Below are 15035 nucleotides of genomic sequence, written 5' to 3' on the forward strand. Positions count from 1 at the left end.
CCAGAATACTGCCACCATCCCTAAAGGGAAATATGCAAATGCATGTAGAAAAGCCGCGGAGACACCATCACGTGTTTCTCAACGCAAGCAATGAATAGCCAGGTCTTTCACTAGGAAGGAACAACCACGGGAAGGGCAGCATCCACTAAAGGATAACCACCTATACCAAAACATGGTATCCATCCACAGACAGCTGTTTCGGGGTATTTGCCCCTCATCAGTGTGGAGTAGGAAACTGGCTATTAGGAGCAGTGCCTAGTAAAAAATGCTTTTCTACATGCATTTGCATATTTCCCTTTAGGGATGCGGGCAGTGTTCTGGATCACTGCGTTGAGAAACACGTGATGGTGTCTCCGCGGTGTTGGATGTTTTGATCTCCCCGAGGTCATTCATCCTTATGTTAATGCACCTATACATGAAGCATATGTCAGCCAAATGATGCTTCAGACAACCATTCAGCCAACTACTCCATACTCAGGAGCGCTCACTCTGCTGAATGTTCCTGCATTCTCTCTGAGAGAAATACTTGTAATTGCAGACTCCTCTGGTGGCACCTTAGCTCTTTGAGAACAAAAGGATTGACATTTTTAAATCGGACATGCCAGATGCTTATCTCCTCTGTTGGGGGAGAGTCAGGAAACTGCTGGACGATCCTGCAGGTATTGGCGGTTTGGATGATGTCAGTCTGATATGTTTTAGTCCATTGTAACCTACAAGCCTGTTTATACGAATACCTGGGAGTAGAATGGAAGTAGCAAAAAGCTTTGTTAGTCCAGAATGTGCATTTTTCTACCATTTTCCTCCACCCTACAGAATGGTTGGAAAGGACCAAAAGTCCTATGCAAAAAAATCCCCATATTAAGTTTACATTGGCTTCAGGCTGGATCATCCTTGTTTCATACTTTCTTTGCAGTTTCATACTTTCATACTTTTCTTTGCAGTTGTTGAAGAAATTACACATTAATAAATCTTCCTGAAGGCAGTTTTCAAAGGCGGCAGGTATGCTGTCAATTGATCTAGCTCTGGGGCATCAAGAATTCACTGAGCAGTAGTGTTGAGCGATACCGTCCGATACTTGAAAGTATCGGTATCGGAAAGTATCGGCCGATACCGGCAAAGTATCGGATCCAATCCGATACCGATACCCGATACCAATACAAGTCAATGGGACTCAAGTATCGGACGGTATTCCTGATGGTTCTCAGGGTCTGAAGGAGAGGAAACTCTCCTTCAGGCCCTGGGATCCATATTAATGTGTAAAATAAAGAATTAAAATAAAAAATATTGCTATACTCACCTCTCCGACGCAGCCTGCACCTTACCGAGGGAAGCGGCAGCGTTCTTTGTTTAAAATTCGCGCTTTTCTTTCCTTACGTGAAGTCCCGGCTTGTGATTGGTCGCATGCCGCCCATGTGGCGGCAACGCAACCAATCACAGCAAGCCGTGACGTAATTTCAGGTCATTCAGTATTTTAAAATTACGCTCCGGCTTTGTGATTGGTTGCGTCGCAGTCACATGGGCGACGCAACCAATCACAGCAAGCCGTGACGTAATTTCAGGTCCTTAAGGATTTTAAAATTACGTCCCGGCTTTGTGATTGGTTGCGTCGCAGTCACATGGGCGACGCAACCAATCACAAGCCGTGACGTCACGGGAGGCTGGACACGCGCGCATTTTAAAATGGGCGCGTGTCCAGCCTCCCGTGACGTCCCGGCTTGTGATTGGTTGCGGCGCGGTCAACCAATCACAAGCCGGGAGGCTGGACACGCGCGCATTTTAAAATGGGCGCGTGTCCAGCCTCCTGTGACGTCCCGGCTTGTGATTGGTTGCGGCGCGGTCAACCAATCACAAGCCGGGAGGCTGGACACGCGCGCATTTTAAAATGGCTTCCCGGCTTGTGATTGGTTGACCGCGCCGCAACCAATCACAAGCCGGGACGTCACGGGAGGCTGGACACGCGCCCATTTTAAAATGCGCGCGTGTCCAGCCTCCCGTGACGTCACGGCTTGTGATTGGTTGCGTCGCCCATGTGACTGCGACGCAACCAATCACAAAGCCGGGACGTAATTTTAAAATCCTTAAGGACCTGAAATTACGTCACGACTTGCTGTGATTGGTTGCGTCGCCCATGTGACTGCGACGCAACCAATCACAAAGCCGGAGCGTAATTTTAAAATACTGAATGACCTGAAATTACGTCACGGCTTGCTGTGATTGGTTGCGTCGCCGCCACATGGGCGGCATGCGACCAATCACAAGCCGGGACTTCACGTAAGGAAAGAAAAGCGCGAATTTTAAACAAAGAACGCTGCCGCTTCCCTCGGTAAGGTGCAGGCTGCGTCGGAGAGGTGAGTATAGCAATATTTTTTATTTTAATTCTCTCTTTTACACATTTTTACATTAATGTTGTTTCGATACCGATACCCGATACCACAAAAGTATCGGATCTCGGTATCGGAATTCCGATACCCGCAAGTATCGGCCAATACCCGATACTTGCGGTATCGGAATGCTCAACACTACTGAGCAGTAAATGACACTTCTTCCACAACGAACCGCCCCAATAGCCTGTGAAGACACTGAGTGAGCAGTGGCTTCTTTGTCATGTCAATTGCTACCACCAGGACGTATGCAGAAATTGAGATGACTTCAACATTGATCAACTGCTGTGCTCTGTTCAGTGACATGACAAAGCTCAGTATAAGGCGAAGAGAGGAAGATAAACCACCATCAGAAGAGTCTGGCAGCCGCTCCCTGATAGAAGATACAGGAGCACTCAGCTGAGCCTTCCTGTGTATTGGGGAGAGTAGTGGCATAACTACAGTCCAATGGTCCCTGTTGAAAAATTTGGACTTTCTTACCCTGCATGTTGGTCAGGTGTATGGGCTCTTATAGAATTCTAAATCCTATAAGGACATACGTGTCCCCCCATTATGTAGTAATGTCCTTCATCCTGTACTAATGTCCCCTATCCTGGACCCCTTCTTGGTATATACTGAATGTCCCGCCATCCTGGGAACCTTCCTGGTATATATGTCCCCCATCCTGGGCCCCTTACTGCTATATACAGTATGTCCCCCATCCTGAGCCACTTACCGGTATATATGTTCCCCATCCTGGGCCCCTTCTTTGTATATATGTTCCCCATCCTGGGCCCCTTCCTGGTATATATGTCCCCCATCCTGGGCCCCTTCTTTGTATATATGTCCCCCATCCTGGGTCCCTTCCTGGTATATATGTCCCCCATCCTGGGCCCCTTCCTGGTATATATGTCCCCCATCCTGGGCCCCTTGCTGGTATATATGCCCCTCATCTCGGTTTCCTTCCTGATATATATGTCCCCTATCCTGGGCCCCTTACTGGTATATATGCACCCAATCACGGTTTCCTTCCTGGTATATATGTCCCCGTTGTACTGCTGTTCTCCAGCATATAATAATAATAAAAACATTCTATTCACCTTCCCCGCTCCCACGATGTGTGACGTCCTCATTTGTAGTCGGTATAGAGGCCTGTGGCCTGCTGTGGACTACGTATGATGTCACTGCCATGAGTTGCCTGTCGATGTCAGCTGATGGCCTCTGATTGGTCAGGGGCAAGTATTATGGCGGTCACCCCTCTTGCATGGGCTCGTTATGCCCCTGGGAGACGGATAGCTGTATGTTGAACAATTGTTAGGCTGACAGCTATCTTATCTGTGTGAGGGCACAAAATACTTGCCTTGAACTTGACACTGGCAAAGCACTTTATGCCACTGTTCTATATCAGCCTTATGAAACCTCACATGCCTGGACACTCTGTGCCTACAATGACTAAGGCTAAAGTTCTGCCGTGTGAGACAACGTCACCTCCAGACTGTGCAGATTATGCAATTATAAGATTTACAGTTGTTTAAAAGCAATGCTGTGTTTAGAGCTGGGTCTTTTATAATAATAGATTGGCATGTCAGGACCTGTTTCCGAAAGATTCGTGAAAATACAGAATTTTTAATGGATGATTGTATAACAGGACATAATGAGAGTTTCGTAAGGAATGTAATTAGCATGTTAATAAGGGGAAATAGCAATGTCATGATGTCTTGTACAATACACTGTAGCATATTCACTTTTTAACATAAAAACATCATCTAGTAGATATGACATTTTTACTATGTACTGCTTTTACTTGAATCCCTTTATTGTATTGTTCCATGGGTGAGCCTGTTTTATAGTTATTAGTGATGAGCGAATATACTCGTTACTCGAGATTTCCCGAGCACGCTTGGTGACCTCCGAGTATTTTTTAGTGCTCGGAGATTTAGTTTTTCTTGCCGCAGCTGAATGATTTACATCTGTTAGCCAACATAAGTACATGTGGGGGTTGCCTGGTTGCTAGGGAATCCCCACATGTACTTATGCTGGCTAACAGATGTAAATCATTCAGCTGCGGCAAGAAAAACTAAATCTCCGAGAACTAAAAAATACTCGGAGGACTCCCAAGCGTGCTCGGGAAATCTCGAGTAATGAGTATATTCGCTGATCACTAATAGTTATCAATTACTTGGTAGTGTTTACTAGGAAAGCACAATGCCACTTTGCCTATTTGGTGGCTGTATATTTGGTCATACAATTACGATATATATGGACAGTGACACCACCATTCAGTCCTGTTCTACAGCATTCTGGAATGCTGTATATAAGTATCCAAGCCATCCTGAAAAAACAAAAAAAGCCCCTTTTATTATCCTCACCTAGAGGGCGGTCTGGTCCCATGAACAATGCTGGTCTTGGTCTGATGGACAACGCTGGTCTTGGTCCGATGGACAACGCTGGTCTTGGTCAGGTGCCTCCTGTGTTCTTGTGATGCCGTCCTCCTTCTCCAGCAAGGCAGAGAGAAGTACGCCAGCACAGTAGCGCGATAGGGATCACTGTGTTGATGACGTAGAACGCGTGATCCACACGAAGCAAGAATCAGGATGGGATTGCAAGAAGAGAGAAGGCAATGCAGCTTGGAGACTTTTAGTCAGCATTCCAGAATGCTGTAACACAAGGCTGAAAGTTGATGGCCTCAGGCTATATGGGAAAAACATGGTGACAGCTTCCTTTTAAGACAAAACGTAAGAAAGAAAGACCCACAAACAATCAACAAGTGAAGTCAACTGCAGTAAAGGCATCACAAAGGAGGTGACCCAGCATTTATATGGATACACCTAAATAAAATGGGAATGGCTGGTGATATTAACTTCCTGTTTGTGGCACATTAGTATATGGGAGGGGGAAACTTTTCAAAATGGGTGGTGACCATGGCGGCCATTTTGAAGCTCGCCATTTTGGATCCAACTTTATTTTTTTCAATGGGAAGAGGGTCATGTGACACATCATACTTATTGAATTTCACAAGAAAAACAATGGTGTGCTTGGTTTTAATGTAACTTTATTCTTTCATAAGTTATTTACAAGTTTCTCTTCGTTTGCAGCCATTAAAATGTCGCAGAGGTTAACACATGAGGAGCAGATATAAATTGTGTTGATGTCTGGTGAACGCAGTACCCGGGTCATTACAGCAGATTTCAATGCAAGACACCCTACACAAGACATTTTATTAAGGTGTATCCATATAAATGGCCCACCTAAAAAAGTTTGCCTCATCACTGAACATAATGTTCAGTATAAACTGAGGGTCCTGTTCCAATTTTTGTTTTGCCCATTCTGCAAATTCAGCGTGCCGATCTGGGTCACCAACCATTCCCATTTCATTTAGTTGTATCCATATAAATTGCCCACCCTGTATTCTCTATAAAGTATTAAAAAAGAAAATTTTATTTTTGGCAAAGTTCATTTGTCCATTTACATTTGAGCCCCTAAAATGAGGAGGCTCTGTAGAAAAATGGTTGCATTTCCTAAACATTTCACATGCTATTTTTGTTCAATCCCTTTAATTAAACCTGAAAGTCTCCGCTTCAATTGCATCTTGATTGTTTAATTTGAAATTATAAAGCGTGGCATGCAGAGATGAAATCACAAAGATTCTGCCACTGTCCAAATATTTCTGGACCCAACTGTAGCCTATAAGGCTTCAGCCATGCAGCTTTCGAAGAAAGCCAAGTGAAACGGACAAGAAACAAAGTGGCATGGCAGTTTTCTAATGTAGCAGCCACTTTCTTCTAGGGGTCACAGTGATAGGAACTGGTAGCATTTATTTGTATTGTTAGACTATATTCGTATTAGACATTGGTAGCATATATTATTGATTTACTATCATTATCTATCTTTAGACGTCTCTTGTGAATTTCAGCATATCATTAAATTATATTACTTGACATATTATCAGCAATGCTGTAGTGCTAAAGATAAATATGAAAGGCTCAGTTTTTACGATATCCAGTCACTTATTGTATCAGCTTTTTCCCAAAGACATAAAACCCAACACTGTCCTTCAATCATTGATTTTGACTGATGATTAGAGATGAGCGAACTTGTTCGGAAAACATTTGCCAATCTCAAATTCGGCACATTCTTGTGACAGTGGCAAGTGGGGTTCATATTTGTGGGGTTGATGTCACCTTTATATTGTCCAGTGACATCAAGCCCACGGCTTAGTAATTAATCCTATAATTATATTGTAAATAAACACACAGCCAGAATGAAGTCCTTTAATTGAATCTAATAGATGCACCTTTTCTGGGGCGGCTGCAGGCTGCTATTTTTAGGCTGGGGGGTCAATATCCATAGCCCCTTATCATCCTGAGAATACCAGCTTCAAGCTGTCAGCTTTAGCTCAGCTGGTTGTCAAAAATGGGGGAACCCCACACCGTTTTTTTTAAATAATTTAAATAATTAAAAAAACAGTGTGGGGACGCCTCTATTCTTGATAACCAGCCTTGCTAATGCTGACAGCTGAAGGTTGCCGCCCTCAGCTGTCAGTCTTGCATGGCTGGTTATCAAGAAGACGGGGGAACCAATGTCAATTTTTTGTTTATAGCGCAATTGATGGGTCAATTGATGCCACAGTTCCTAGTGTCTGCCCCTAATTTAGCTGTTTTGGCAGCTCTTTGGCCTCCTGGAAAGTGTTGTCTATGCATTTAGCTTTGCCTCCCATTGAAATTAAATTTTGTTCGGGTATGTTCGGTGAACAAGTTCGGCGAACATCGGGACGTTCTCCAATCTGAACCAAACCTTGAAAGGTTCGCTCATCTCTACTGATGATTTATGTTTATTGACAACAATATCCATACACAGAGAAGGAGCAATGCTTCAACGGGAAAATATCTTTATGGTGTAGGCGAGAAAAACCCTTTTTTGCCACTGTTTAAAATTGGCAAGACACAAAGAAACATATTGGTCCAAAGGAGGCTATGTGTACACCATATTACCTCTACCTATAACAGGAATCTATGATACAGTTATGTGCATATATCCTAAGTCTTTGGGGTTCTGCTGTAACGTTCATTTCTGTCTGTGTGATTTCATATGAATCGATTACATGCAAAACTGTGGCATACTCCATTGGATCCAGTATTATTGCATTATTCTTTTCCAAGAGTCTTGTGCTGCTTAAAGCACCATATTGTGCCACATGGAGGGCCTAAGGCTCGAAAATAGAAAGCTGCAAAGACTTTATGTGCCCACTTGTTCACATTGTGCTCATGTGACCTTAATAACAGTTTTTAAAGACCTTTTTATTAGTTTATAAATCATTTGCCTCCATTTAGGTGTCTTTGAAACAATAGAAAATTAACACTAATGTCAGGGTATCTCGATTATGGATCTTTCACAACTTCCTTTGCTAATGAAACTGAGCTAGCAATTAGTAAGGAGATCTCGAACTGATCATGTATTTCCCTTGCAGCCACTGAAATTACTGACATTGTCAAATTTGGAGGGGCCAGGTCTACCGGTGCAAAGGATACCATTTATTGGTCAGAGAATGACTTTTCAGTTTAATTCTGCAACTCCTTTCTTTGCCTTTAATGTTGTCTCCATATACCCCGCCATGTAAGTTTTGATGATGAAATTGTTCTCTACTCTCGTCTGCTTGATTTTATTCCAATTTATTTATTTCTATGCCGTATAGCAAAAGAGTTTAGCTAAAAACAGCCCATAAAAAGTACAATTCCTCAAGGTCAGATGATGGGTGCTAAAGAAACCTTCTGCCGCAGAGAGCTATAGATCTTCTATATGGAGCAGACTATGTAATAGCATATTTCTGTGCAGACGAAGCCACTGTGTCTTTATACATTCTATATGTCTCTATTGCTAGTGATACATTTTGTCATTGTATTTATGATTATATTTTATATTTGGTACACAAATATTGGTAAATTGCACAACTTATTACATTTGTATGGATGTAATTGTCACACGACAGTTATGTGATTGCATGAGCAGCACAAAGTCCTTGTATAGTGATGAAGGAAAAGGAGTGGATATTTCCACGCCGCTGGGGAACTGATGAAAGAATCCAGGATAAACAAGAGCTGTAAAATTGTGGTTTTATTATCAACGCGTTACATGTGGCTGATATCTTGAAGTGTATCAACTTCGAAACGCGTGGAAAACTGCAAAATTACAACTCTTGGATCCATTCATCAGTCCACCAGAAGTGTGGAAAAATCCACTCCTTTTCCTTCATCAGAGCAGTTCTGGTCAGGTGAACTGTGGATCATCATCAGCTGACCACCTCAGACCCTCGAAATTGTTGTGTGCTACACAACCGCATCAGGATAGCATATCTCCCCATTTACATATTTTTTTTGCCATCGGATAAGACCAAAGTTCGCTTATTTGTTCCTCACCTGCCACATATTCTTGTATAGTGAAGGCTGTTTTATACTCTTTACTATGTGTTTTGTATTTTGGCAAGAGCCTTAGTCATAACTAAGGCTCTTGCCAAAACGAGTCAACCAGTTACTGACTACCCTGATGTGATTTTTTAAATGATTTTCAAATAAAAACAATTATATTTTTATCTTAAGGACCCAGCATTACTTCTTTTTTCTTTGGACTTATTCATATACCCAGCCGACGGGTGGCTGAGTTCCTTATCTGCATGGATCGGTCAGGTCAGAGGACTTTCTGGTGAGCAACATACCCTCTACTGGCTTTTACTCTATGTGTTTTGTGCACTTTTGGTCTTCATTATACTAGATTACAAGAGCTACGCTCTTTCTGTTCAGGACACCATGTTATTTTACAATAAAAGGTGGTTCTAGCCAGTGAGGTAACTTGCACCTGAGTGGGCCCCAATGTAAAATCTCCTACCGGGCCTTCAACCATTGCAGGTCTTTAATATTAATATTCTTTTAATATTGACTAGGCTTCTGGGCCCCGATGCGATTGCATCCCTTACACCTATTATAGTTACGGCCCTGGTTCAAGCTAGTCTTATGACTGGGGGGACACACCATTGGTGCAACATTGGGCCTAAGGGCTAAGAGGATCCACTACCCCTTCCAGAGGGGAATCACCAGAACATAGGTCCCATGTCCCTCGTATGAAAGGAGGAACAGTCAAGAATGCAGCCACTCAAAATTCTATGTGACTGATCGTGATCCAAGTAGTAACGTTTCTCCTTTCGGACAGTGACATGTTAAGCATGTCGAGATGAGGAGACTTAGAAACGTTACTACTTGGATCCCCTTCAGACACCACTCACACAACCAAACCAGATCTCACACTTTGCACTGATGAAGGGCAACATTCCGAAACACAGTGTCTTCAAATTGGGATATAGTAACTTTGTGATTTACCGCCACCTCCATAAGAACTCAGTAATTTACGGTAATAAGTAGTATAAAAGGACACATACAAATAGTCGGTTTCAAAAATAGATGCCCATTTTTATTTAAATAAATAATCTCTGTGCATGTTGAAACAATAAATAAAATAATTACTATTTCATAATAGCAATAAATAAATAGGATAAATAAATAATATAGAACATAAACTAATAGTTACAAAAAAGTACATACATTACACATGACATTACAGTAGTGACAGACTGTACATACTCATTGTTCCAAAACTGATGCTCATTGCTGCATAACTCTCCATGGGTATGTTTATACGCGACAGATTATTCACAAAAATTTCTATGACCGAAAAATCCATTGTGGTTTGTACAATGTGCTAATGGATTTCTGCATGACCCATTAAGATGAATAAGGCATTTTTTCAATAAATATACTACAGATTAATATTTGTACCTTCCTCAAGGTTATCACCTTCAGGTTTATTTATTTTATGGCCTTTTTTAATTTTCTGATGGCTTGGCTACAGAGAGCACGTCATCAAGTTGAGGCTCTATCGAAGCAGTTTGATGTAGTATTTCGTACCTTCCTGTAGCTGAAGTAGATGAAACAGTTCCCCACTTATTAGGACCCAATACCGGTTTTAGCTTTGCAAAAAATGCATCGAAACTCCATTAAAATGGCTTTGTAAAAACCAGACCTTAGGGTCGGTCAATGTGAAGGTTTGGGGCAGTTCATAAGAGAAGCAACAGGTCATGATTAAAGGGCGAAAACGCACAATGAATGTAGAATAGTCTGTGAGAAGTGGAAAGTCTTGTAGGAATTGCATAACGTATAGTTACATAAATAGAATAAAACTAAAATTTCACATGACAATAGGAAACCATTTGAACATCCACTTGATCTTCTAAATTTTGAAAAATCTATTTCCAAGATCATTCGAATGGGGGTCTCCACAAATATTATAAGTGGGCATGGAGACGTCAGGTTTGAAAAGCCTTCAACTAAATTTTAAAAAGTTCTCAAGCAATATGGCCATCCTGCAAAGGAAAGGATTTCCAAAAAGTGTCTTTCCAAGTGTCTCATGCATAGACTTTAGGTCTACCTTTTTTAGGGCCTTCCATTCTGTAATCATTCTTGATATTTGCTCTTTAGCAAATTAGGATCAAAGGAGAAACCTTGTTTATGATGCAAGCAATAGTATCTTCGCTGACTAAGAATCCAGGCTGGGACTGAAGATGTTGGACTTGTCTATCATATCGAAAGGATCTTCTGAGTCTAAGTAGCTTCCAGGATGATCATCGTAAGTATGATCTGCTGCGTATAATGATTCCAAGGGAATAGAGTTCTCCAGTGGCATAAAACGGACCATCTGTTTGCCAAATTGGTGCCCTCCTCTGGTTGGAGTTAGGGTGAGGGCAGCAGGATGTTTTTCTGAGTAATACAGGTTGTACCCGTCTGTTAGTGGCACTTCGCGGAAGTTGCAATCATCTTCTTTATAAACCAACTGTTAAGATAGCCATTAGATAAAAAAGTTACAGTTAGTTTAACATATATTTTTATTTACAAATAGTCACAGAAAAGTGATAAACACTAAACACTGTTTGAGATAACCAGCAATAACTTTCGTGAATAATTATTTTCTGGTAATCTTGTCTATATAGGGGTGGACTTCTCAAAAGGGGTGATCTTTTGGAAAGTTTCTGCTTTATTAATATTATGATTTGAAACTACAGAATACACAGCAAATGTTTGGGCTACTTCACCAGTCCATTGAACTGGGGCATCTACAAGATAGTCTCAAAGAGTAAACCACTAGCCACACATCTCAGAAGAGGTAGAATGGAGACTACGGGTGACTTGGGGGGGCGCTAAGAGATAAGTTACAGATTATTACATATTTAATATGGCTTGTTATACATGTTTCCAATGGGATCCAATTGCAAAATAAAACAGCAACCTCCCGCAAACATTTTGAGGGCTGCGAGTTTCAAAGCTCAATGCAGATAACATTTCTATCTTATCTAAATGTATAAAAGGTTCAATAACCATATAGTTTTAAAGGCTTGTTTTCCTATTTCTAGAGACTATTATAGTTAGTAGCAACTACTACTCCGAGTCCTAATCACAAAGGTCATGAATATATTCTGTTTTGTTCTCGTTTACTGTGTGGCTTCAAATTGTGACCCCCAAAAGAGTCAGAAGTAAATCATTAGAGGTCTGTCTGCTCTGTGCTTTTTGGATCAGGTAAACGTTAGTGGTCAGCATTAAGTTGTCCAATGGATGGTGGAGACAATGGGCAAAGAGCTACACTTTCCCTAAAACACTTACCGATCCATACAGGTGGTGTCTGGAGTCCATGCAAAGATACCGAGTCGTTTTCAGTGCTCTAATCACCAAAATACTTGGTTTTACAGCTTTGATTTCCAGCAGACCTAAAGAAAAAGATCTACTGTTAGTTCTGCAAGATCATTGGATTAAAATTATGCTGGATCAGAACATTACAATTCTGGAATGTATTTAAAAGGAAAAAGGAAATCTACTGTCTAAAAGTGAACTTGTAACGGTTACATCATATCTATAGTGCACATGACCTCTACAGCCAATCACTATACTTGGCGGTCTCGTGAGGTCTACCTCATCATTACCGCTGAGGCCAGTGACTGGCTGCAGAGGTGATATTTACTGTAGCCATGATATCACTGCTACATCCTGAGGGCAAGCGACAGAGAAGCAAAGGGGGGGGGGTGAATAAAGCTCCAATTATCATTTTTAATCAGAGAAAGCCCATTGATTAAAAAATGTAGATCTTGAAAAAACCTTTTGGAGAGGATCAGTGACAGCAAAATTACAATTCTGTAATGGAAATGTCCTATCCTGTCTTCCACTAACATCCATTCCCAGCTACTGGCCATGGTCCTGAGATTCTGACCTCTGCACCTTCAACCACGGTTTGTGCAAGTGAAAGACATCTTGCGTTATCAATCTCTTCTCTTAGCCCGAGGCATTCAGATTTATATGTAGAGCCATGTAAGTAATCTATGAGTAACTAAGCTGTTCTTATTCTGGGGAACCTATTCATTTAATCGACCATCTTTAATATGTTTCCCATCATGGCCACTGCAGTGGAAATATGTAGTCCGTGACAACTTCCATCAGGAAGTCAGTTTCATCGGTCCCCATAATAAATGAGTTGTAATGAGAACTCTCCTGGTAATCACATGGCAATAATGTGCCTTCATCTGAAGATCCGGACCATGTACACACTTACATAAACCTTCAAAAGCATCCTAAGGAAGGTCGTAATGATAAAACTACTATTCTTCATAAACATTGCCACATGTCTCACTCCTATCTACACTTTACCCACGGTAATTCATAGTCTTGCTCATTTACGGACAGCCAGGAGTGCGTTATGTCATGAGTCTGATGTAATGCTGGTGATACGGCAATTAGTGCCATAAATACAATTATTGGTATAGTATAAAAGAGCCGCCAGCAGACGCACAGTGACCTTTGGATTTTTTGTTACTTCCTTTAGTCACACAATCAGATAACTATATTATATGAATTAACGACAACTACATAGTTCACATGTGCATCAACACAGAATCAAAGGAGCTTTAAAAATAATAATTGCACTTTTGCTATGTACTAGTTTTTGTTTTATGATACATTAGATCATTTTCTTGCTTGAATGTTTCATGCTTTGTTTTGTTTATGCACTACTGTTTTTGGCAATGATAAAGTTTAGAGTCAATTCACGGACGGAGGTCGAAGCATGACTGCAGAGTCATCGTGAGAACAAGAAATGCTGTATAACACTCTCCAAAGATATTGTGATCACAGTTAACCCATTTCACATTCGCAAGGGACCAGAAAGCTGATGGAGAGAACTAACGATTTCCCTATATTTTTGACGACTCTTTAAGACTAGATTTTCAAAACAGCCCCCCATGTCCACACTTAGTTGCAGAATTTCGCGCACATCTGAATTTTTGAATTTTCAATAGAAACAAAAATAACCATGGACAGGTAAATAATAAAATAACAATTGAAACGTATATACTCACTATATATGTTCTTCTCCTTGGTGCCACTGACTTTTCCTTCAGGGGTGATCTGGAGATGTAGATGTGTGTGCTCATTATCTGCATAGAGATGTCTTAGTCGTACTTGGTCTGCAAAGCCAAAAATAGGGCTGTTGTCTCTGATAGGACTAGCTAGTGCCCTTTTCGTGTTACTAAGAGCCAACGCAATAAGATAAAACCCCTTCACTAAGAACCCTCGCTTTAAGGCAAATCGCCGTCCTTCCATTATGGTCATGTAATGGTCCATAAGAATAAATAATGACGCAAAATTAATATAAATTCAAAAAGAAAAATCAAATTTAAACTATAAATACTATACAAAAATGGATTTTTGATTGTGTCCAATTAAAAAAAGAATTAGGTAGAAAAAGATAAAATAAATAAATAACTCCTCTGGAGAAATAGAAACTGTCTGTGCCCTGGGAATACCTAGTTCTCTTAGTTTGAACTCATGTTTCTAATGACAAAAACGAAGACGAGGAGACCTATTTATACTCTGGTCTTTAACCCTTGCCACCAGCAATTTGACTGTGATTTTTTTTTTCTTTTCTGTCCCCCCACCCCAGATCTGAGTCACTGAGCATGAGAAGTTCACTTAAAGCAGAATGTGCTATTTACTTTTTTGCTAGCCGGGGGAAGCACGTTACAGTAAACATTTTTTCATGTTTCCGACCAGAGATCACCAGGGCTGGGGTTACAAAATGATGCAACATTGAATGGTGATATAAACTGTTTGGGGAGAAGGCGGAGGGAACGGTGCTTCACCCATTAACCCTTACCCTGCTACTTATCCCTCCTCAGTGCACTCTTATTTTTAGGTATTAATAGAAAGGGAAATGTCACTTGTTTGTTTAGTATCTTTTCTTCTACTGTATGTATTACCTCTGTTCCTTTTCCATCACCTTATGGAAAACAGATTCCAGTCTTTATCAGCAAGGAATACAATTTTGTAGATTTAGTAGTAAACTCCTGTAGGATTAAATATTCTGCACCTGAAACAAGCCTATTTTGTGATTATATAATGTTACTAATTAGATTAGTTTGGCTCCCACTTTTGTTCCAAACATCCAGAGAGTGAGAAAACTGTTTCATTACATTACTACATTCAAGTCTATGGGCCCGAAAAGTCGCCAACTCAGAGCTGTAGCTAAATTTTGAGGCTTTTGGGGTCTTTTTACGTCAGTTTCTCCTAGGAGAACGGAGTGCCGTCGGGGTGT

At 41.1% G+C, this 15035-nt stretch overlaps 1 protein-coding gene across 1 annotated transcript; it reads right to left on the reverse strand.

Moving 5' to 3' along the window:
- Positions 1–9794: 9794 nt before the first annotated feature.
- Positions 9795–14486, reverse strand: FGF21 (fibroblast growth factor 21). Its single transcript, XM_077257219.1, has 3 exons — positions 13801–14486; positions 12059–12162; positions 9795–11234 (listed from the first exon to the last, which is right to left on the reverse strand). The coding sequence occupies exons 1-3, from the start codon at positions 14063–14065 to the stop codon at positions 10941–10943; spliced, it is 663 nt and encodes a 220-aa protein (XP_077113334.1). The 5' UTR covers positions 14066–14486; the 3' UTR covers positions 9795–10940.
- Between the last annotated feature and the right edge of the window lie 549 nt (positions 14487–15035).

The sequence above is a fragment of the Ranitomeya variabilis genome, chromosome 4 (genome assembly GCF_051348905.1).
Source record: "Ranitomeya variabilis isolate aRanVar5 chromosome 4, aRanVar5.hap1, whole genome shotgun sequence".
Taxonomy (NCBI): Eukaryota; Metazoa; Chordata; class Amphibia; order Anura; family Dendrobatidae; genus Ranitomeya; species Ranitomeya variabilis.